This window comes from Phocoena phocoena, chromosome 1, assembly GCF_963924675.1.
Source record: "Phocoena phocoena chromosome 1, mPhoPho1.1, whole genome shotgun sequence".
Classification (NCBI taxonomy): Eukaryota; Metazoa; Chordata; class Mammalia; order Artiodactyla; family Phocoenidae; genus Phocoena; species Phocoena phocoena.
In genome coordinates this window covers 135,553,439-135,577,146 of record NC_089219.1, presented here as the reverse complement: position 1 = coordinate 135,577,146, position 23,708 = coordinate 135,553,439, and the positions used below count along the sequence as shown (strand labels likewise).

At 38.7% G+C, this 23,708-nt stretch overlaps 1 protein-coding gene across 1 annotated transcript in view; it reads right to left on the bottom strand.

The window, feature by feature from the left end:
• SOAT1 (sterol O-acyltransferase 1) overlaps positions 1 to 23,708 on the bottom strand; it is a 56,986-nt gene that overhangs the window by 25,014 nt on the left and 8,264 nt on the right. Inside the window, exons 2-3 of the mRNA XM_065880205.1 lie at positions 19,387 to 19,515; positions 5,174 to 5,232 (exon numbers count right to left, since the gene is read on the bottom strand). Of these exons, the coding sequence (XP_065736277.1) occupies positions 5,174 to 5,232; positions 19,387 to 19,507 (180 nt within the window). The 5' untranslated portion in view covers positions 19,508 to 19,515. The remainder of the gene's footprint in view (positions 1 to 5,173; positions 5,233 to 19,386; positions 19,516 to 23,708) is intronic.

The following is a 23,708-nucleotide window of genomic DNA, read 5'->3' as shown; positions in this document are numbered from 1 at the left end:
CAAAGGTGAGGACAGGCACCCCATGTCCAGTTTGGGGCTGTACTATATGGCCCTGCCCTTCTGAACAAAATTCAATTCTCTCTCTCATAGACCTGAAACTCTGAGCTTAGAAAGCATGACTGGAAACCTTACTAACTGAAAAATTCAGAAATAGCTGAACTCTTGCCATTAAAATAAATATCCTTTCCAAAGCCTGAGTGTGTTTGACTTCTCCTAGGATTCTATGAGATACATTAATCTTTCAAATACACTTCCTTTTATGCTTAAATAAGGCAAAGTAGGTTTCTGTTATCTGCAACCAACAGAAAAAATATAAAACAATGTTAAACAAAGCTAATTTCTCTACTAATGTAGATAATGTAGCTCTGATGTAGCTGGTTGGAACCTAATCATTTGAATCTCCCTTGGACTGTTCCAAGATCTTTAAAGGCTTGTTACAACACAATTCTAAGGATTTCAAAAGGTCACGATTCAGAGTTACACAGTGCTCTATGACCCCACTAGCACCATATTTTTTTAATTAAGTACTTCAAAGTTTTTTTTATGACAGCATTTAGACCTAGAAGTGACCTTAAAAAATTCAATCAGTTCAACCCACTAATGTCATCACCTCTCTCATTTCTCTTCCCTTAGGACTAAAGAGCTTGCTCAGTACTTGACAACCTTCTTCACACCTTTCCTTAATAGGAGCTCCTCTATCTGTACATATAAATTTTCACTGAATTCTTTGCAAGTTGCCATATTTAGCAAATAAAAATATAGGAGACACCCCCCAATATATATATTTAGGACAGTTGGTTAAATTTGAATTTGATAAACAACTAACTTTTTTAGTCTAGGTATGTCCCGAATATTGCATGATGACCAACAAACTATCTGTGGTTTGCCTGAAATTCAAATTTAACTAGGCATACTGGATTTTATCTAACAACTCTAGTGCCATGGAGCCGAAAGAGTTGCCCAGTAAGAGCTATAGGCTATTTATTCCCTTTACAACAGGAAGTAGAGAATTAGGAGCAAAAGTTTAAGTTAGCTACACAATGATGACACAGATTGTTAGAGCTGAAGGGGACCCCGGAGATAACTAGTCCAGTGTTCTTACTTTAAACATTAGGGTAAGAGTGGCCAGCTGGGTTGGAACATGACACCAAATTACAAATGACTAGAAAGATTGTTCATTTTCACTTGTCTCTAAAATTATTTCTAAAAACCCACAAGGGAAAAGAACAAGTAAATTTCATGGCTCTGAACAATATTCACATACCTGCCACCTCAATGGTCATTGCATATTAGTAAATGTTACTAATAAAGCAAAACAACAAAAAAACATAACCAGTTAGACATCACTGTTATGAATGGGATAATTTAAGTAAATAAGATTACATACATAAAGCACCTACCTAATATAAGGCCTAGCCCATAACAGGACTTCTAAATGCAGTTCCCTTCTCCTCCCTGTCCCTATTTACTCAGTCTAGAATACTAAAATATTACAGTAGCTTCCAATCTGGTCTCAGTGTTTCCAAACTCTATAGAGTATCTTCAACTTTGATATCAGTATAGCATTCCTAATGTATCTCCCGCAAAAACGCTGCAATTAATAATGGCAAGATGTTCAATCTCTTCAGATACCAAACTGCCAATTAAAACACTCCTAAGTCAAATTGTCCATAAGTTCCCCAAAGGAATTTTGGTGATTCACTCAGAACAAGCAGTGTATAACAAATAGAGTATATGCTAAGACCTTAGAAGTATAAAAGGGAGGACATCATTTCAAGCTGGGGTATTTAGAAAACTTTAAATTTTTAAAAAATTAATTAATTTATTTATTTATAGCTGTGTTGGGTCTTTGCTTCTGTGCGAGGGCTTTCTCTAGTTGCGGCAAGCAGGGGCCACTCTTCATCGCGGTGCGCGGGCCTCTCACTATCATGGCCTCTCTTGTTGCGGAGCACAGGCTCCAGACGCGCAGGCTCAGTAGTTGTGGCCCACGGGCCCAGCCGCTCCGCAGCATGTGGGATCTTCCCAGACCAGGGCTCGAACCCGTGTCCCCTGCATTGGCAGGCAGATTCTCAACCACTGCGCCACCAGGGAAGTCCTAGAAAACTTTAGAAGCAGCAGCATTTGAGTGAGAATTTGAAGGATATACAGTATTTTGATTGGTGAAGGTAGGAAGTTAAAGGAAATTTCAAGTAGGAAGAGCTTCATGAACAAGGGCATGAAGATAGGAAAAAAAAGGCTTACAATCTAGCCCAAATTTTATTTTTCTTTCTGTCATGCTCCACCAGGGGCACAGATGCTAATCAAGTGTAATTTCCAAGACACAGTTTAAGTTTCTTTCCTCCATACCTCTGTTCAAGCCATGCCCTCCTTCAATGACCGGGAACAAGTCTTGCACAACACAGAGTAATAAATAATACTAGCTAAACCAACTTCTACCTTTCCCTCCGCTTCTATTCCCTTACTTCATCCATTTCTTTCTCTCTCCTTCAAATCTTTCCAACTGACCAAACTGAAGAATAATATTATTCACTGATTCATATATAAAGTAGAGAAGTAGAATATTCTCTTTAAAAACAAAGTTTCAACTTAAATCCTTGAAACATTCCCTCCATTCCCTCTCTCCCCTCTCCTTTTTCTTCTCACTCTACATTCCCTTTCCTCTTTGGGTTACTGATGCTATATTTTTTTTAAATTCCCTCCCACCTCAGATTTTTAAAATAAATAGCAATGACAGCAGGTATGGACTGTGCTTTCACGAATGTGAAAACGTTCCCTCACAAGCAGAGCACAATAAGGGCTTTGTGTTCTTTCTGGGAAGGGGACAAGAAGCAGAAGAGGAACAGAAGGGGAATCTGAAAAGGAATGGAAGGTGTCCAGCCCGTCTAGAGGAATAAAGGTCAGGAATACTCTGGTAAGCCATAAAAACAAAATTTCTTCATTGTAATGACTAAATTTGCAAGAATGGGCCCTTAAAAATAGCACATATGCCTACAAACTAAAGAGTTTTCTTTTGTTAGCCAAAATTATAAATTAGCCCTCAGAGAAGTGCAAGTTACCAAATCATCAAGTCTTCAATCTCTTATAATGGGACAACAAATTTTTAACTGGAAAAGACATTCACCAGAAATGGCCTTGATCACTGTAGTTTTAAAGGCTTACACAGGTAACCTAATGGAATCAGGAAAAATAAAATGTAACACACTATTAACTAGAAGTCTAGACTCTCAGTTTCAAGTATAGTCAATATACCTTTTGAATACCACTTTATAAAGCAATGTAAAGTGCTTATATTGTAGAAAACACATATATACCTCCGGAATTGGCGGGGGGGGGGGGGGGGGGCAGGGAGATATCACAATGTTAAGCAAATAGGTACTTGTAGTAAAATGTCTAGTGAGAGCACCATCCCTGGACTCAAAAAGTGCTGGATCTCCAACAAACGAGATGACAGTGAAAATACCCCAGGACTGGAAATAACTGAAAAACTAGCTCTCACAATTACAAAGACACTAATATCAAAGTGAATGCAAACAATCTTGCATATACTGTTTTATGAAACAGGATAAAAATATCGATATTTACAGTATTCTATATAAATGCATATATGCATGCATGCATACATAACTAAATTAATAAAAACAGGGCTATTTCATCCACATCATTGGATGTTTATATATTCAAGTTGGCCAATAATTTTTTTTCTTTTGCTGAGCACTTATGTATTTTTGTACCATATAGGTCATTTGCTTTTCAGGTTTATTATTTATTGACTAATCTCCTGTGTTAGAATGTGAGCTTCCTGAAGAAAGGGCCCTTTATTTTGATTAGTTATGTATCCCAGGGCTAATAACAGAGCCTGACATGTAGAAGGTGTTCAAAACAGTGTCAGGGAATGAATAAACTGATAAGCAAATTGCCTAAGTTCACAAGGTAGGTTATAGAGGTGGGTCTGTCTGACTCCAAAACCCAAGCATTTCCACTAAGCCTATGTTAGTACAAGTTATTCACATGCTTGGAGGAAACCATTCACTGAAATAAATTTTTAAAAAGAATAACAGACATGTATTTCAAAGGACTCTTAAAAACCTTAGAAATTTTGGAAGTGATCTTATTGGGAAAACGAGAGGCTGCCTTGGATTTGAAGTCAACTTACATTTGGCACACAGAGTATTAGATTGTTTTTATATAAGATTGTTTTTTAAATTTATTTTTGGCTGCATTGGGTCTCGTCACTGCGTGCGGGCTCTCTCCAGTTGCGGCAAGTGGGGGTCACTCCTCACTGCAGTGTGTGGGCCTCTCACTGTGGTGGCCTCTCCCACTGCAGAGCACAGGCCCTAGGCGTGCAGGCTCAGTAGTTGTGGCTCGCGGGCTGTAGAGCGCCGGCTCAGTAGCTGAGGCGCATGGGCTTAGTTGCTCCATGGCACGTGGGATCTTCCAGATGAGGTCGCGAACCCGTGTCCCCTGCATTGGCAGGAGGACTCCTAACCACTGTGCCACCAGGGAAGTCCCAGTTTTTTTTGCTGTTTTTTTTTAAGTGTTCTTTGTCCTCCAGAATTTCCTGAGGTCACTGCTGAATTCTAACTTGTAGAACTGTTTGCCCTGCTTGAAACGTCTGTTATTTAGTTATTTTTTGGCTGTGCGGCACAGCTTCCAGGATCTTAGTCTCCCAACCAGGGACTGGACTCGGGCCACCACAGTGAAAGCGTCAAGTCCTAACTGCCGGACCGCCAGGAATTCCCTGAAATGTCTTGATGTTGTTTGTGAGTTGATATTTCTATTTCTTCTACATCTATAACAGGGAATCTACTTCTAAATTCAGATTCAATGTTTATTGAAGGCCTATGATTTACTATGAAACATGATAGATACTTTCATAAAGCACCTACACAAGCACTTACACAAGCATTCAACTGTATCACGTTTGCTAAAATTGAGTTTTACTGTTAAAAGCCAGAAAATGAGAGTGATGGATGATAGTACAGAAAAAAAAAAACAAAAAACAATCCGGTTCTTACATAGGATGATGAGATGGCAGACCTTATTTTCCTGTTTCATGTCGACTGCTAAGAAACGTAAATAACTCTTTACACAGTTTAGCATTAAAAATTGTACTGAATAAAACTCTTTACCCTAAAACTCTACATTTTTGTTTCTGGAAGAGGGAGTTACTTACCTCTGCCTCTGCTGTCAACTGTATCTTCTTTGCTATCAGCTGTTTTAAATCAATCCGACCTAAGGAAAGAAAAAAATATAACTTTTAAGTTGATGGAGATAGTTACCTATCAACATTATTTAAATCGTGAAGTTGAAAAACAAGCGAAAAATGACGACTATGTAAACTATGGTACAACCAAAAAACATGACACAACTCTTAAAAATGAAGCATGGGCAATATAAATAGAAGGAAATTTATACATAAAAATGCTAAGTTGAAAAAAACCAAAACTACTATATGTACACACAGTACTTACAACTATATTAATCATAGGATGCTGACAGTATAGGAAATTCTGACAGTAGAGGAAATTAGTTTCTGTGAATGGATCCTGCAACTATGAGTAGTAAAATGTACAAGCAACAATAGAAAAACTAAATAAATCGGACTTGGTCAAAAATTAAAAAAAAAAAAAAGTTTCTGCTCCAAAGAAGTAAAAAGACGCAAAACGGAGAAAAACACTTGCAAATCTGATCCGGAACCTGCATCCAGAATATGTAAAGAACTCCTACAACTCAATGGTAAAGATGAATAGTCCAACTTAAGCATCTGAAAAGACATGTCTCCAAAAAAGATATACAAATGGTCAATACCATCTGAAAAGATGCTCAATATCACTGGCCATCAGGGAAATGCAAATCAAAACCACAAAGAAATATCATTTCATACCCACTAGGATGGTTATAATCAAAACACATAAGTGTTGGCCATTGTACACCTTAAGCTAATACAATGTTATGTGTCAATTATCTCAATAAAGCTAGAAAAAGAGTTGTACAAGCAGGAAATTTTGAGAAGAGCATTATTTCAGGGATTGGATGTGATAGCTTTTCTGTAATACAATTAGAGAGTGTTAATAAACACTTGTAACAATGATGTTTATAAGCTTGGTACAAATAAAATAGAGTTTATTATTTACTATTTAAAAAATTTTTTTGTTTGTGTTGGGTCTTCGTTGCTGTGTGTGGGCTTTCTCCAGTTGTGGTGAGTAGGAGGTACCCTTCGTTGTGGTGCACGGGCTTCTCATTGCGGTGGCTCCTCTTGCTGCGGAGCACAGGCTGTAGGCGCACGGGCTTCAGTAGTTGTGGCACGCAGGCCCTAGAGTGCGCAGGCTTCAGTAGTTGCAGCACCATGGGCTCAGTAGTTGTGGCTCATAGGGTCTAGAGCACAGTCTCAGTAGTTGTGGCCCACGGGCTCAGTTGCTCCAGAGACCTGGAAGCAACTGAGAAGTTGTGGGATCTTCCTGGACCAGGGATCGAACCCACGTCCCCTGCATTGGCAGGAGGATTCTTAACCACTGCGCCACCAGGGAAGTCCCAAAACAGTTTTTTAAGTGAGGAGAAAAAAGCTTTGACCAGAACATGGAGAAATTAAAACCCTCCTACATTGCTGGTGAGAATGTAAAATGACACAATGCTTTTGAAAAAGTCTGGAAGTTCCTCAAAAGGTAAACACAGAGGTACCATTTAACCCAGAAATTCCACCCCTAGGTAAATACACAAGAGAAATGAAAACCCCCCTCCCATTTATAGAAAATTAAAAATCCAAGCCTCCAAAAAATGATCTAATAAGATCACTCATTATCCTATGATATTCAAGCAACTAATTTTAACATTTTGGTAAATATTATTTGTCCTTTTACTTTGGCAAAAATTAAATAATAATATTAAATATAATATTATAAATATACATACTATAAAAACAGAGTCATTATGAATACTGTTTGGTAACCTGTTTTCATTTAACATATTGTTAGTATCTTTGCATATCATTATATATTCTTCCACATCATTTTTATTGGTCTACTATTCTATTTTTATGCCTGAAATAGAATTTATTTAATCCTCTATTGGACATTTTGATTCTTTATATCGTTTCACAATATTCCACTTGGAAAAAAGGCATGGAGAATGTGAAGGTCCAAAATGCACCTAATGAAAGCTCTATAAGGAGAGGAAAAATTTGAAGTAATAATGGCCGAGAACTTTCTGGAAGTGTTAAAAAAAAGCCAATCCTCAAAGGAAGATCAAAGAATCCCAAGCAGGGTAAAGATACATCATAGTGAAACTGTGTAACATAGAGGTTTATTTAAAAACAAAACACAAAACAAAAGGACTCTTAAAAGCACCCAGGAAGAAAATATCACCTTCAAGAGAATTGCCATTATGCTGAGTGTCTGACTCATCAACACCAACAACAGAAGCCGGCAAACAGTGAAATAATATCTTCAACTGTTGATAATAGTGAAGTTTATGACTGGGAAGGAGGCTAGAGGTCATATCACGGAGAGCCTGTGCGTATCACAACAAGGGCTTTGAGGAAACTAAGAATTTTAAGCAGAAGAGTAACTGATCTGATATTGGAAAACCCCACTCTCTGGCAGGAGAGGAAGAAAGGACCACATAAGAGAAATGCAATAAATCCTGACAAGAAATGATGTCGCCATAAGCCAAAACATTAGCGCTGAGAATGGACAGGAGAGGATAACTTTTGAAAATATTCCCAAATTGGTAACTTATTAGGTAAGAAATATGAAGGTAAAACAAATATCCATTTGATTTTTCCATCAGCTGTAAAAATACTTTTATTTAGTTCTCTACCATCTATGATCAGACCATGGATTCATAAATAAGCTATTTACTTCATAAATAAATGAATACAGAAACTTCTTCCCTTCAACTAATTACCATAGGGGGATGGGGAAGAAGATGCCAAAGATTAATTCTCACTCCCTGTGCATCATTCCCAAAAGGAATGTCTATCCATAAATAACCTAACCACCATTCAAACTGGCTTTGAGGAGTCAGGGTCTGGAAAGCAGGGAAAGAGTTTTTTCTCACTTAGACGAGAATCTCTAAAGGCCCCGCTCCAAGTGACAGTAAAGTTATATAAAGTCAAAGAAAAATATATTAAAAATCCAATTCAATTCATTTTCTTTCACCTTAAAACTAACCTCACACAATATTCAAAATTACTTTCTTGCTACCCACCCAAACTTAAATGTCATAAAAATCAAAAGAATAATACTCTAAAAGCTAACATCCAGTGATTTAAAGAACTATATACAGGGAATTCCCTGGTGGCACAATGGTTAAGAATCCACCTGCCAATGCAGGGGACATGGGTTCCATCCCTGGTCTGGGAAGATCCCACAAGCTGCAGAGCAACTAAGCCCCTGCACCACAACTACTGAGCCCGCGTGCCACAAATACTGAAGCCCATGCACCTAGAGCCCATGCTCCACAACAAGAGAAGCCACTGCAATGAGAAGCCCGTGCACCGCAACAAAGAGTAGCCCGCACTGGCCGCAACTAGAGAAAGCCCGTGCACAGCAACAAAGACCCAACACAGCCATAAATAAATAAATGTTTAAAATATATAAAAATAAAATAAAAATTAAAAAATAAAGAACTATGTACAGACACCCAACCACATAAATCAACTCAAGGTTTCTAAATTTCTAAAACATTGACCATGAAATAGGGATAAGCCAGGACTGAGGGTCATGCAATTTCTGAAATACCTGCCTAGATCTATTAATATCACTAACTGATAACTGATCATTAACTGATAATACCTATTAGTAGACCCAAAGATAAATCCTTAAAGAAAGCTCCTCTAGATTTTGTTTTTTCCTAACCCTCTTATCTCTAAGAAGTCAGGCTTGCAGACATTTATCTTCATGAACACTACCTCACACTTGTAAAGTCTACAACATTGAATTGAGTATTTAAAAATTTACTCCTTGAAGTATCAAAAATCTAATTTGAACCAGTTTTGATAAAGACCTTCCTAAAATTATTACATGCTTTACCACCTTAAAAAAAAGAGAGAGACTGTACATAATCTTTATGTCGAATAAAAGATCATTTATTGCACTGTGCTATTATAGTGACACCTTTAGTAGGACTGAAATGAGAGCAACGGAGCCCACACTAAACAGCTCCAGAAAGTTGTGCCTTTCTACTAGGGTTGCTTCTTCACGGCTCTTCACCAAATCTGATTCCTGTAACAATCCTATACTTATGCTACTACGCCAAATTTACTGCCAATGTTACCCAGAAGGAAAAGATAAATAACCAAGCTTATTAAATTAGTAACGCACTTATTCATTCAATTATATACTCACTCACTTAATAAAAACCCTCTGAGAACCCAATACATACGGGGTACTAGGCATGTATTCCAAACCCCTCCTTTAGGATCTCAATAGAAGTATGCAAACATAGATAATTACAATACACAGAAGGGCTGTGGGATCATCAGGGTGGAGAGAGCTTTTGCAGAGCAAGTCAATATTTGAGCTGACTCAACTGATAAAGAAAAATCACAGTGCACAAGGTATTAGAAAGATTATTTCAGGCAATAGAAACAGCATGAAGACTTGTAAGGACTTGGGTTTTCTGGGACTTGACCCTGAGTCAAATGCCTCTAAGTGCCAAGCTCTCTTTGCTTTATAATACTGTACTTAATATAGGCTTTTGCCTAAGGGCAGCTTTTAACTCCTTACCTTCTAGGTTACCAGTTACTTTCTAGATCAGTGCTGCCCAACAGAAACATAATGTGAACCACATTATGTAATTTAAAATTTCCTGGGAACCACATGAAAAACTAAAAACAGGTGCAAAGCGAGTCTTTGAAATGTGTTATGTATCTTACAACTTTGGTGTTATCTCAATTCAGACTAGTCACAGTTCAAGGGCTCAACCGGACCAGACTGAACAGTGTAGTTCTAAATCAGGGGTCAGCAATTTTTTTCTGTAATGGGCCAGAGAGTAAGTATTTCAGGCTTTGGGGGCCATATGGTCCAAAAGCACTATACAGCCAGAAATGAATGAAAGTGGCTGTGTATGACAACTCCTGTTCTAGATGGCTGAATTTACTGTGAGTCTGGCTGACAAAACTGACAGGTATGCACAGTTATTTTTTATAATCTCACCTGACTGTGGTGAACAACGCTGGTTGCTTCCGCCACAAGGGCGTGTGTTTCATTCCCCTTGCCAGAGACTGATTTAAGAATGGGCACGAGCACCAGTCAGGTATGGCCCACTCAGGTTTAACTGAGAAGAGTGTAAAGGAACTATCTTATAAATGTGTGGGCAAATTTAAGAAAAGCAACAAAGGATGGCGTAGCATTCTAGGGCTAGTAACAAGCAACAGGAAAGATGTTACTATCCTGAAAGGGCAAAGGAGAGAAATGGTTTAGGAAACCCAAAGAGAACTCCCTGGAGAGAACTATTAGATAGAAGAGATGGTTACTCAGCCCAGAGGGAACCTATGTTATAAACACACACCTTACTCTCTGCCCTTGGACCTCCTATCAATGCCACCCACCCCAACCATGACCGAACCCTACCAGAAACCAGAGGAGAGGGCATGGAAGCCATTTGATTGTGCCCGGGGAGGCTGATGCTCTGGACTCTAAGTAGGGTAGAAAAGAGTAAAGAGGTAAAAGGAAGACAGCATAACTTGTAATCTAGTTCTGGCCAGTGAGACATGAGAAGTCTGTTGGGCAATTTCTAGGAAAGATTTCATTGCTCTAAAGAGAGGTACAGGGAAACGGTGTTCCTTCTGATGGAAATTATTCTTTTGCTTTCCCAGTTTTCTTACCCAGCCTAGAGTCACTAACCCTCTGTCATTATTTCTATCCTTCCCTCATCAACGCCACTAATTTCTTGGACCCACCTAGCCACATCCCAATCCCAGATATTGCTTGCTATCTGCTTTCTCTGATTTCAAACTGCCATGCACTGCAGAAATATAATACTGAAAATGGGCCCACTATAAACTGTTGCTGTCTAGCGTTAACCAGGCCTGCAATAAAAATGAAATCTTTGTCTCTGCCTCTTGATGAATTTCTATAACATTCCTCCCAAGCGTAGTTCCAAACATTTTCCACCTTCAAGTCCCAGCCTTACAAAGCAAACTTCAGTTGATCATTTTGGGGACCAACTCCTGAAATGTCTTCTATCTTAATTTTCACTATCTTTAATCCTCTTCTCCATTGTTCCTTTGTCAGAGGAAGGGGTAGCCCATCTCTTTTTCAAGACTACCCCTTTAAACTATATTGCCTTGATCCTTTATATGTCCTTTGAGAAACTGTTCAAATAATTCAACACACTGAGCTATTTATTTTGTCCACATTACATTCAGCACCAAAGTAGTCTTTAAAAATTTTCTGAAATTATGATATGGATGTCATAAGTGGTACTCAAAATTTATCTGTGAAGTATTACATATTTACTTAACGTTTTAGAAACAAATATGTAACGGAAACAAACTATCACTTCATAGAATTTACTGCTTAGGATGAAGATTCTTCTTTTTAGTGAAAATTTCTTTAAATTACATAATAATAAATATGGTACAGAGATAGTGGCAAAATTATAAATAACTGAAATTTTGGAAACAATGTCCTTTGGAAACAAACAACAGCCCTTTCCAATGAACCTCTTATCTTTCAAGACCCAACTCATGCTGTCTTTTCCTTTTAATATAAAATGTCCTGGAAAAGTGGTTCGTACTTCCTATCTTCACTGTCTCACTAGCAATTCATCCCCAACATGTTTCTGCAACTCTTCCTTTTCTGGAGTCACTATGGCCTCCAAATTTCTAAATTCTCATCCTCATTAAACTTGCTGCAAGGAGTTCCCTTGGTGGCCTAGTGGTTAGGATTCCAGGCTTTCAATGACAGGCCCCCAGTTCAATCCCTGGTCAGGGAACTGAGATCCCGCAAGCCATGCGGGATGATATCATATATCGCTTGTATGTAGAATCTAAAATGTGATACAAATGAACTTATTTACAAAACAGAAACAGACTCACAGACATAGAGAACAAACTTCTGGTTACCAAAGGGAAAAGGGGGTTAGGGAGGGATAAATCAGGAGTTTGGGATTAGCAGATACAAACAATTATATATAAAATAGATAGGGAATTTCCTGGAGGTCCAGTGGTTAGGACTCGGGGGCTTTCACTGGTGTAGGCCCAGGTTCAATCAGTGGTTGGGGAACTAAGATTCTGCAAGCTGTGCAGTGCAGCCAAGAATTTTTTTAAAATGAGAAAAAAAAAAGATAAACAAGGTCCTACTGTATACCAAAGGGAACTATATTCAATATCCTGTAATAAATCATAATAGAAAAGAATATGAAAAAGAATATACATATATATAACTGAACCACTTTGCTGTACACCAGAAACACATTGTAAATCAACTGTACTTCAATAAAAGATTTTTAAATTAATTAATTTATTAAATTTTAAAAATCAAGGCCTTATAGTGACTAAATTCCTAACGATGACTAAGGCCTACTAGGCAGTGATGAATCACCATTTTTCAAGTTCCACTTCTTTTAGTTTCACTTCTTTTAACTAGCATTTTCTTTGTCTCCTTGTGGTAAGTACAGAATTAGCTAATGTGTAGGCACTGACTAGCAGGTTTTTACTGCCTAGAGAAGTTCAAACTCATTTTGAAATCCTGATAATTTTCTAAAAAACTCTCATTGACCATGCCTTAGAAGATCTTCATCCCAGCTTCACCTTGCTCTCCATAGAGATATAAGTAATCCAAAAGAGTCATGTGAAAGCCATCTTTATGTCTAAGGATGGTTGGGTTTAGGAGTAGTCCTTGAAAGAACCAATCATTTATCAATCTTAGAAGCAAAAGGGGAGATACAAAAAAAAAAAAGTATAATCCATCTACAGGGACTTCCCTAGGGGTGCAGTGGTTAAGAATCCGCCTGCCAGGCTTCCCTGGTGGTGCAGTGGTTGAGAGTCTGCCTGCCGATGCAGGGCACATGGGTTCGTGCCCTGGTCCGGGAAGATCCCACATGCCGCGGAGCCGCTGGGCCCGTGAGCCATGGCCGCTGAGCCTGCGCGTCCGGAGCCTGTGCTCCGCAACGGGAGAGGCCGCAACAGAGAGAGGCCCGTGTACTGCAAAAAAAAAAAAAAAAAAAAGAATCCGCCTGCCAATGCAGGGGACACAGGTTCGATCCTGGTCCAGGAAGATCCCACGTGCCACTGAGCAACTAAGCCCGTGCGCCACAACTACTGAAGCCCGCGCGCCTAGAGCTCATGCTCCGCAACAAGAGAAGCCACTGCAATGTGAAGCCTGTGCACAGCAACGAAGACCTGACACAGCCAAAAATAAATTTTTTTAAAAAAGGTATAATACATCTAAATCCTCTATTGCTTCATCGACCTCAAAAACCTTTCAAAATTGTCTATTAATCACATGTCTACACTGCTACAGAGAAAGGAACCTGAACTAGAAATGAGGGTCAGTATATAAATATCATACAGAAAACGAGATTTAATAGATAATGTTGAAACAACTGGCTGGCCATTTTGAAAACCTGTCAAATTAGATCCCTAGCTCACTTATTATTCAAAATAAATTTCAGATGGATCAAATATTTGAATCTTAAAAAACCCAGGGCTTCCCTGGTGGCACAGTGGTTAAGAATCCACCTGCCAATGCAGGCGACATGGGTTCGATCCCTGGTCCAGGAAGATCTCACATGCCGCAGAGCAACTAAGCCCGTGCGCCACAACTACTGAGCCTGAGCTCTAGAGCCCATGTGCCACAACTACTCAAGCCCACGAGCCACAACTACTGAAGCCCATGCACCTAGATCCCATGCACCGCAACAAGAGAAGCCCCTGCAATGAGAAGCATGTGCACTGCAAGGAAGAGTAGCTCCCGCTCGCCACAACTAGAGAAAGCCAGCGTGCAGCAACAAGGACCCAACACAGCCAAAAATAAAATAAATAAAATAAAATAAATTAATTAAAAAACATTTTTTTAAGTTATCAAATTATCAGCTAGTAACTCCCATTTCTTTTAACTAATCTTCCTAAAATGAATCAAGATATCCAAACTCATTCTTTTGACCTTAAAAAGTACAAAAGGTACTAATTAATATTCAATAACTTTACTGCTGCTTTTAACTATGTCTCATTGTACAAAACCTTTTTCAAGCAAAGTGGACATCTGTCGTCTCTCAAAATGCCATAGAGTTTATTCAAAAGGTCACATCATCCATGACTGAAGAAGGCTGAAGAAACAGGCACTCTCATATGGCTACTGGGAGTGCAATATTTCCAGAGGGCAATCTGGCAATACCCACCCAATAAATCTTATGACCCAAAAACAATTTCTTGGAATGTAGCCAAGGAAAAATCATAAACACTTGAACGTTTGCTTATCTGCACTTTCTAAAACAAATATGTTTTGCTTTTATTCTAAGGGGGAAAAAAATGTGTTCTCAACCTACTCAGTTGATCAAAGCTCTATGTGGACTGGCCAGTTTTATGATTAGATGCATAAATTGGATGAAGGGGCTAAATTACAGAATAACAATGATATTAACTTTTTTTCATATATTTTTGCCAAGGGACTCTCAATCTTTACAAAAGGCAGGTTGTTCTCTCTGTTCAAATACTTATGTACATATCTCAAAGAACACTGAAATTGAATAGAATTAGAAGTATATTAACCAAGTTAATATTTGTTAAACACTTAAAACAGTGCCTGGCACATGATAAACTGTTAGCGGTCATTATCATATTTACTCATTAATTAGCTATCAAATGAACAATGCAGCAAAATAAATGGTAGTCAAGCATAGGCATTACCTGTAAATTAAGAGAAAGGTAGAGAATGTCCCCAACCTGATAAAGGGCACCTACAAAAATCCACAGCTAACATAATTAACAGAAAAACTGAAAATTTTCTCCCTAAGATCAGAAACAACACAAGAATGCCTAATGTCCACTCTTGCCAATTCTGTTCAACATTTTACTGGAAATTCTAGCAAGGGCAATTAGGCAAGACAATGAAATAAAAGGCATGTTGATTGAAAATGAAGAAATAAGACGAATTCTTATGTGCAGATGGCATGATTTTGTATATAGAAAATACTACAAAACACACACACACAAAAAACTCTTAGAGCTAATAAATGAGCTCAGCAAGGTTGCAGGATACAATAACAATATACAAAAACCAGCTGCATTTCTACACATTAGCAACAAATGATTGGAAAATGAAATTAAGAAAATTCCACTTACGACAGCAGCAAAAGGAACAAAATATTTAGAAATAAATTTAACAAAAAAAGTGTAAAACTTACCAACTTAGAACTATAAAACATTGTGGAAAGAAATCAAAGACCTAAATACAGGCATACCTCGTTTTATTGCACTTTGAAGATATTGCAGGATTTTTTGTTTTTTGTTTTTACAAATTGAAGGTTTGTAGCAACCGTGCACTGAGCAAGGCTATCGACACCATTTTTCAAACAGCATCTGCTCACTTCATGTCTCTGTCATATTTTGGTAATTCTCACAGTATTTCAAACTTTTCATTATTATATTTGTTATGGTGATCTGTGATCAGTGATCTCTGATGTTACTATTGCAAAAAGGTTACAACTTGAGGAAGACTCAGATGATGGTGAGCATTCTTTTAACAAAAAAGTATTTTTTAATTAAGGTATGTACACTGTCTTTTTTTAGACATAATGCACACTTAATAGTTTACAGTATAGCATAAACATAACTTTTATGTGCACTGGGAAACCAAAAAATTCATGTGGACTCACTTTATCGTGATACCCATTTTATTGTGGTGGTCTCGAACCGAACCCACAATATCTCCTAGGTATGTCTGTAAATAGAAAGACATCCCATGTTCATGGGTTGAAAGACTTAATATTGTTAAGATAGTGTATTAGTTTCTTGCACCTGCTGTAACAAATTACCATGAACTAGGTGGATTAAAACAACCGAAATTCTCTCAGTTCTGGAGGCCAAGCTGAAATCAAGGTGTCACAGCAGGGCCCCACTCCCTTTGGAGGCTCTAGAATCCAGTCCTGGCTCTGCAGCTTCTGGTAGCTAGCAGCATTCCTTGGCTTTTGGTCATTGCACTCCAATCTTCAAAGCCAGCATCTACAAATCTCTCTCTGCTCCATCTTCAAATCACCTTCTCCTCTGTGTGTCATCAAATCTCCCTCTGCCTCCCACTTATAATATACAGGACTGCATTCAGGGCCCAGGTGGCTATTCAAGATAATCTCAAGATTCCCAACTAAATTATATCAAAGACCCCTCTGCCCCCTTTTCCTGCCATATAAAGCAGCATTCACAGGTTCCGGGTTTTAGGACCTTTTGGGAGAGGGGGCATTTTCCGGCCTACCACATATGGCAATACTCCCGAAACTGATGTGGATATCCACATGCCCAAGAAAGAAGTTGAACCCTTAACTTATACAGTATAAAAAATAACTCGAAACGGATTATTGACCTAAATGTAAGACCCAAAACTCTAAAACTAGAAGAAAACATACGACAAAACCTTCGTGACACTGGGCTTAGCAAAGATTCCTGGATATGATACCAGAAGCACAGGCAATAAACACAAAAATAGACAAATGGAATCATATCAAACGTAAAAACTTCTGTGCAAAGAACAGTCAACAAAGTGAAAAAGCAACCTATGGAACGGCAGAAAATATCTGCAAATCATATCTGATGAAGGGTTAATATTCAGAATATTATATTATGAAACTCCTACAACTCAACAACAAAAAAGCATATAACCCAACAAAACAAAATGGCCAAAGGTTATGAATAGATGTTTCTCCAAGGAAGATATACAAATGGCCAACAGGTATGTGAAAAAGTGCTCAACACCACTAATCATTAGGGAAACGCAAATCAAAACCACAATGAGGTATCACCCTACACCCGTTAGGATGGCTACTATTAAAAAGACAAACCAACCACCAACAACAAAAACAGAAAATAACAAGCACTGGTGAGGATGTGGTTAAATTGGAACCCTTGTGTGCCACTGGTGAAACTGTAAAATGGTGCAGCCGCAATCAAAAACATGATGTCAGTTCCTCAAAAAATTAAAAATAGAACAACCACAGAATCCAGCAATCCTACTTCTGGGTATAGATCCTGAAGAATGGAAAGCAGAGTCTTGAAGAGATAGTTGAATACCTGTGTTCACAGCAGCAGCAGTATTCACAGTAGCCAAGAGGTGAAAGCCAAGGTACTCAGAAGTACGTGGGCATCCAGCACAGAAACAGTAAAACTGTGGGACTTCTCGGCCTCCATCTGAGCCAAGCCTTCATAATAAATCTTTTTATATATCTATATATATCCTATTGGTTCTGCTTCTCTGGAGAACTCTGACTAATACACACACCAAATGAGAACTGCCACTCTAAGAGCTGTGTCTCAAACTTTAACCTGCATATGAATCCCCTGAGAACTTATTAAAATGAAATTTTTGTTCAATTAAGTGTGAGGTGGGGCATTTCTAACAGGCCCCAGGTGGTGCAGATGCCCCTGGGCCTGGCTGGTAGGCCATGATGACTGGCATGGCGTGGTGTCCTTTAAGCCCTTCACTACTCAAAGGTCACATTTTACCCATCTGCTTACTCCCCCAAAGTGAACCAATGTTAAAGTAAGTGGAGAAACACATGCAATTTTCAGATCAGCGTTAGTTACATTAAACCAAGGAGGAGGTCAGACTTCTTGTTTTAGGCTAAACAATTCAATTTTTATTATCTGCATTAAAACCTGGAATGATTAAAACTTAATGAACTGAGGCTATAAGGAGTACTGAAAACATGTAGAACTTAGAATAGTCTAAAAGCTTTTCTTTAAAAAATGGGACATAGTGAGAAAATCATACTGGTAACAGAAAGTTTCAATAAAAAAATGTGAATTAGCACCCAGTCCCTAAATCAAGGAAGGGGAAATTTTCTACCCAATGTTGGCTTATCCTTTTGCACAAATTTCACATTTTATATCACACTAAAACTAGTCCATATGACAATATAAATATTTCATAAATAGCTAATTAAGAGTCCAACAATCAATAAACTACATTATGCAAACTTAAGCAGCAACATTTATATTCCTGGATCCAGCTGCTGTATTTAATTTACAATTAAATTTAAGTAGGAAAAGCAAAAGCTTTTCTTTATGAAAGAAGTCTCAGGATGCCAAAGACAACCTGTCTCAGAAAGTTCCACACCTATTTGTTAACCAAACAAGCCTCAAATTTCAAATCTTCATTGAAATCAAACCTATACAAATGTCACCACAAAAATAAATAGCCTGATTCAATAGATGACATCAGTTGAAGTTGTGTTTACAGGTCTATCAATCTTTTTTTTTTTTTTTTTTTTTGCGGTTCGCGGGCCTCTCACTGTTGTGGCCTCTCCTGTTGCGGAGCACAGGCTCTGGACGCACAGGCTCAGCGGCCATGGCTCACGGGCCCAGCCGCTCTGCGGCACATGGGATCTTCCCGGACCGGGGCACGAACCCGTGTTCCCTGCATCGGCAGGCGGACTCTCAACCACTGCGCCACCAGGGAAGCCCAGGTCTATCAATCTTAAGCACAAATCTTGACCTTAACAAGTATTGTGTCATAGTCTTCTTTGTATTCATGTTAAGCAAACTTGGACATGAGAACTAACAAAATTCCCCCAAGATTTATAACCTAGTATTGAACTAACTAAGTTAGGTACCCTGCTAATTACTCTCATTATGCTCATTACACCTATTAAAAGAGTAATTAGTAGCACTTATTTATAACAATCTAATTATGCTAACGGCAGGAGAGGGGTTCTCATTCACTTAACTTGGAGCTCCATGAGGGCAAACACATCTGTATCAATCACTGCTGTAGCCCCAACACCTAGCAGGACACCAATAATTATCGAGAGGTTAGGTAGTTGAAGGAATGAATAAATGAATGAATGATGTCTAAAACACAGTAGATACCCCAAAAATGTTCAATGAGTTAATTTAAAAGGGCTTACTTTCTAGTTTCTTCGTTACCAGATATAGAAAACTAAATTAAAGCATACATTGCAAACTCCACTTACATCAATAAAGCTCACCTCTATGAGAGGTGCAGCAACTTACACACCAGTGTCACCAGCAGTATCTAAAGCAGCTGTGACTGGCAATTAAACCAATTTGTTCCTTTCTATTCTTTTAATCAATTTATTTTTCTCCCCTGCACTTTACAGTGCCTACCAACATATCCATTTATAAGAGAGCTAAAGAGATGGCAATCCTTGCTCTAGAACACTGAATTTGTTGCCTATTTCATTAATTCACCTCAGAAACAGTAAAAGCCTCACCGTTACTAGGTGTCTCTTGGCACTCCTCTGTACAGTCTCTCTGGCCTTCTTCCTTTTCCTCAGCATGTTTACTGGACTTCGACAGCCGTTTTCTTACAGACATCTTCTCTTCGCCCAACATCGTGTTGTCTAGGAAAGAAGATATAAAAAGCTTTAAGTATCCGGCTTAGGCAAATTTCACAATATCACCATATTTTTAGGGGAGGCAACAAATGATATATTCTCTTCCTTTTGTTTTACTTTAATCACATTTAAGCATTTTCCGAGTACCAGGTACTATAACAAATACGAAGAAATTGGGCTTTATAAAGTAATTGGCTGGTTTCAAAACACAGCCCCCATTCTTAAAGAAAATGTAGTTGAACAAACAAGGCGTAAATACATGAAAAATTAAGAATTAAATAAAAGTTAAGTACAAAGATGCCACAAGGTAGAGCACAATCAATAGTCAAGTTAATAGTAAAAACAATACATACCTGAAGTGCAGAGACAGAAGAGATCATTAAGAGGTGCAAAGGTTTCACAGAACAGAAGGTATGTGACCTGAGTCTTGAAGGACGAGAATGGAGCACTTCATGGGTGAGAAAGGATGAAAACAAGGTCCTTGTAAGCCCTGTTCAGGGGACCATGACTGATCAGACTACTTCACCAGAGGACAAGAAACAAGCTTTCGTCGAGTAATTACTAACTACCAGGACTCTGCTAGGTGCTTTAAGTTTTCTCATCTAATCTTTAAAACTCTGCAGAAAACTTGTTATTACTCCTGGTTCCTATATGAGGAAAAATAAGGTTCCAGGTAGTTACTGCCAATGCCTTCCACCCACACACCAGGAGCATACCAATGGATGAACAAGCTGAGTTTGAACAAGCACATCATGGGAAACTGTGGGGCATCTTGGTAAGAGAATATTGGAAAGGATTTATTTAGGATTTGGATTTGACTACGTGATTTTGGGGGAGAGCCCAAAGAGGCAGGGGTTCACTCTGGCTTGAGTGCTGGCCGAAAGCGAGGACAATGTGATGATTGGGTATACCAACAAATCTCTGTAGGGAGGCAGACCAGAGGGAGGCTAGAGCTGTAATTGGTAAAGCATCAACAATCATTCCCAGTAGCCTGGAGAGGGGAATGTTGGATATTTTGTGACTTGGGCAACATGCATGTCTTTACCTGTGTTAAGACATGATTATAACATGGTCTTTTGCTGGTCTTGACCCATCATATTCAAAGAATGGCTTTGTGTGATGCTGATGTTCAGTGAAACCGTCTGTGTTCAACAGAACACCCAGAAGGACTAGCTCTCAAGTTCCAGGCTAGGTCACAGCAACACCACGGCCTAGCTGACTGTACCAGGGCAGCTCCAGGACACCAAGGGCTGTTTGCTTCTTCTCATTACAGTAACTTGCCCAAGTCCACAAAGCTAATGGCAGGGTCAGATTTGAACCTGGGTCAGATCCAAACTACAAACACCACCCACTATTTGGATTTTTTTTTTTTTTTTTTAAGTTGGTAACAGAAAAGTGGTGAGGGAAAAAGACTTGAAAAAAAGAACTGGGGTCAAACTGTAAAGGCCTAAAAATTAGGAGTTTTTTCAGTTAGGTAGTAGTGAGACATTTTAAAGTCCTGAAAAATATGATCAAAATCAAATTTTAGGCAGATCAATATCGGGACAATACAAGGTTTACTCCAAAGCAGTGTTTTACTCTGTAGAAGTTTTCAGCAGTCTGAAAGCAAAACATAATGAAGTACTCACTACATTACTTTTAAAATTCTAAGATTATGGTCTTTTTAAATGGTTATGTTTAAATGTCCTTTTCTGTATACAATGGAGTACACGGTGAGCTTGATTGTCTTCTTAAATATCACTGCTTGGCAAAGTAAAAATCTGACAAATCTAGATCAGTTTCCTTCTATTGTTTTCCGAAATCAAATGAAACAGAATTATGGAACAGTAAATGAATATATCAAGTAGAAATTTTAGGAGACCAATAAGATCCAATTAAAAAGAGGAACCTAGGAAAGAGGTCAGGGCAACCGGTAAATTTTAAAATCATTTGTGTAACAGTGACAGAGGAAGCCAGAAGAACATCTAATTCTCCAACAGAAAAGATTAGAGAAGTGAGAACTGACAACTAAACTCTGAGGGATGCCCTCAAGTAAGACAACAAGAAGTAGACATCAGGGACAAAAACAGAAAAATAAAAGATGCAAAAAGAACAAAGATGTTTCGAAAAGGAATTATACAGGAGTTAAGAGTGTGGAATTAAAAATAGGGACTCTACTTCTGAGCGCTTATGTGCTTTACGTGTATGATTATTTTAATCTCTACAGAATCTTTAAAGTAGGCACTACTACGTTATTCCCCCAATATTGTCTTTGGTCACCATGTCTTCCCATACACTCTTTCCTGTCTCTAGAAAGCTGTTTCTCCTCTGCCCTTTCTAGCGAATCTTACTCACCATTCAAAGTAACAGTCCCAGCAGCAGCAGTAATAACAACAGTTTTGACTTAATGAGCAGCTGTTTTGTCCCTACCAGGCACTGTGCTGCTAAATCCTTTAAATTTTCTTATTCAACCTTTACAATTTCAGAGGTAGGCATTAGCTCATTTTACAAGTGAGAAAAATATAGGTTAGGGAGGTGATTTAATTTGCTCCAAATCCTATAATTCTCCAACTGCAGAACAGGGATTCAAAACCAGAACTACTGGATTCCACAGCCTACACTGTAATCACCAGATGGCCTTGACTCACCTCCTCTGCTAAGGTTTCTTTGACCACCATCTCTCACCTCACCATCCTCTGTGGTCCAACTGCACCCAGTACATCCTGTCACACTAAGATACTCAGTGAGCAATACTATCTGCCTCTTACACTCAGCATAAGCTTCTTAACAACAGGGACTAAATGGTATCTTCTCTTTGAATTTCTAAAATCTAGTGGGGCGTATCTGGAATATGATAGGTATATATTAGTACAGAAAGTGATGTACCAGTTAATACCACAACCAATTATTCTGAGTAATAAGTTCTCTAAACTCAGAGGAAAATGTGTGCTGGCAGAATGCCGATGAGCATCATCTTCACTGTTAACAGCTTTATACCTTCTACTCAACAACAAGACCTACAACAATCGCTCTTAATTGGGGGTGCGGGGGCCCCCTAGACTAAGGGTATGCAAAACCTACTTTGAATATTTCAGTAACTGAAATAAACAATTATACATTTATCACATAAAGCAAGCAATACAGGCTAACTAAAATAATGTTACTTTGCTTTTGGCTGAGACTGTATCAACTCAGTGAGAAATCAGTTCTCTCTTGCTGATTAGAAGGTGAAAAAAGGGCTTCCCTGGTGGCGCAGTGGTTGAGAGTCCGCCTGCCGATGCAGGCGACACGGGTTCGGGAAGATCCCACGTGCCGCGGAGCGGCTGGGCCCGTGAGCCATGGCCGCTGAGCCTGCGCGTCCGGAGCCTGTGCTCCGCAACGGGAGAGGCCACGACAGTGAGAGGCCCGCGTACCTCAAAAAAAAAAAAAAAAAAAGCTAAAGCACAGGTCCTGAGCTTGCACAATTACACTGCCATAGATCCATCAACATTTTAGAAGTGAGCCAAAGAAGAAAACACTAACTCTTCATAAAAAGCTTTATGTCATAGTCTATGGTATTTGGCCTCAATTTCCTCCGTTAGCAGGAAGAGAGAACCATAACACAGTGGGGAAAGCACAAGATTTGGTATCACAACACCAAGAGGTAAGTTAACATCTCTGCTCCATCATATTGCATCCTCAGGTAAATCCTCCAACCTCTCAATGTTTCTTCATCTAGAAAGTTTAAAATACTACTGCACACACACACACACAAAGATAATACACACTAGAGTGCCAATATTCTATTAACAACCTAGCTTAAAAAATTAAGTGAACCTGATCCCTACATTTCTATGCCCTGTACGCTAAATGACACAAAGTCATATCATCCCTCAAATTCTACTTGTGTTTGCTCTTAATATGTGCTAGATGAGGGTAAATAAAGTTCCATAATTATACACTTTCTCAAATGCAGCTCAAACACCACGTGGCTTCCAAGAAAGCTTAACAAATTTTGTTATTGTCACACATACAGATGTTAGGAAGGATAACTATTACTTATGCCTCACCTCAATTTTAACCAAATCCTCATATCATGTAAATCATAAGATTATGAGATGATGTCTGAATTGAGCTCCTCCTGCCATGCATGTCAGTAACAGTACATGGCTGTTGTGGCAGAAAATGGAGGGAAATTACAGTAATGCTCAGTTCAACTGTTCCTTCTCTACACAAATGGA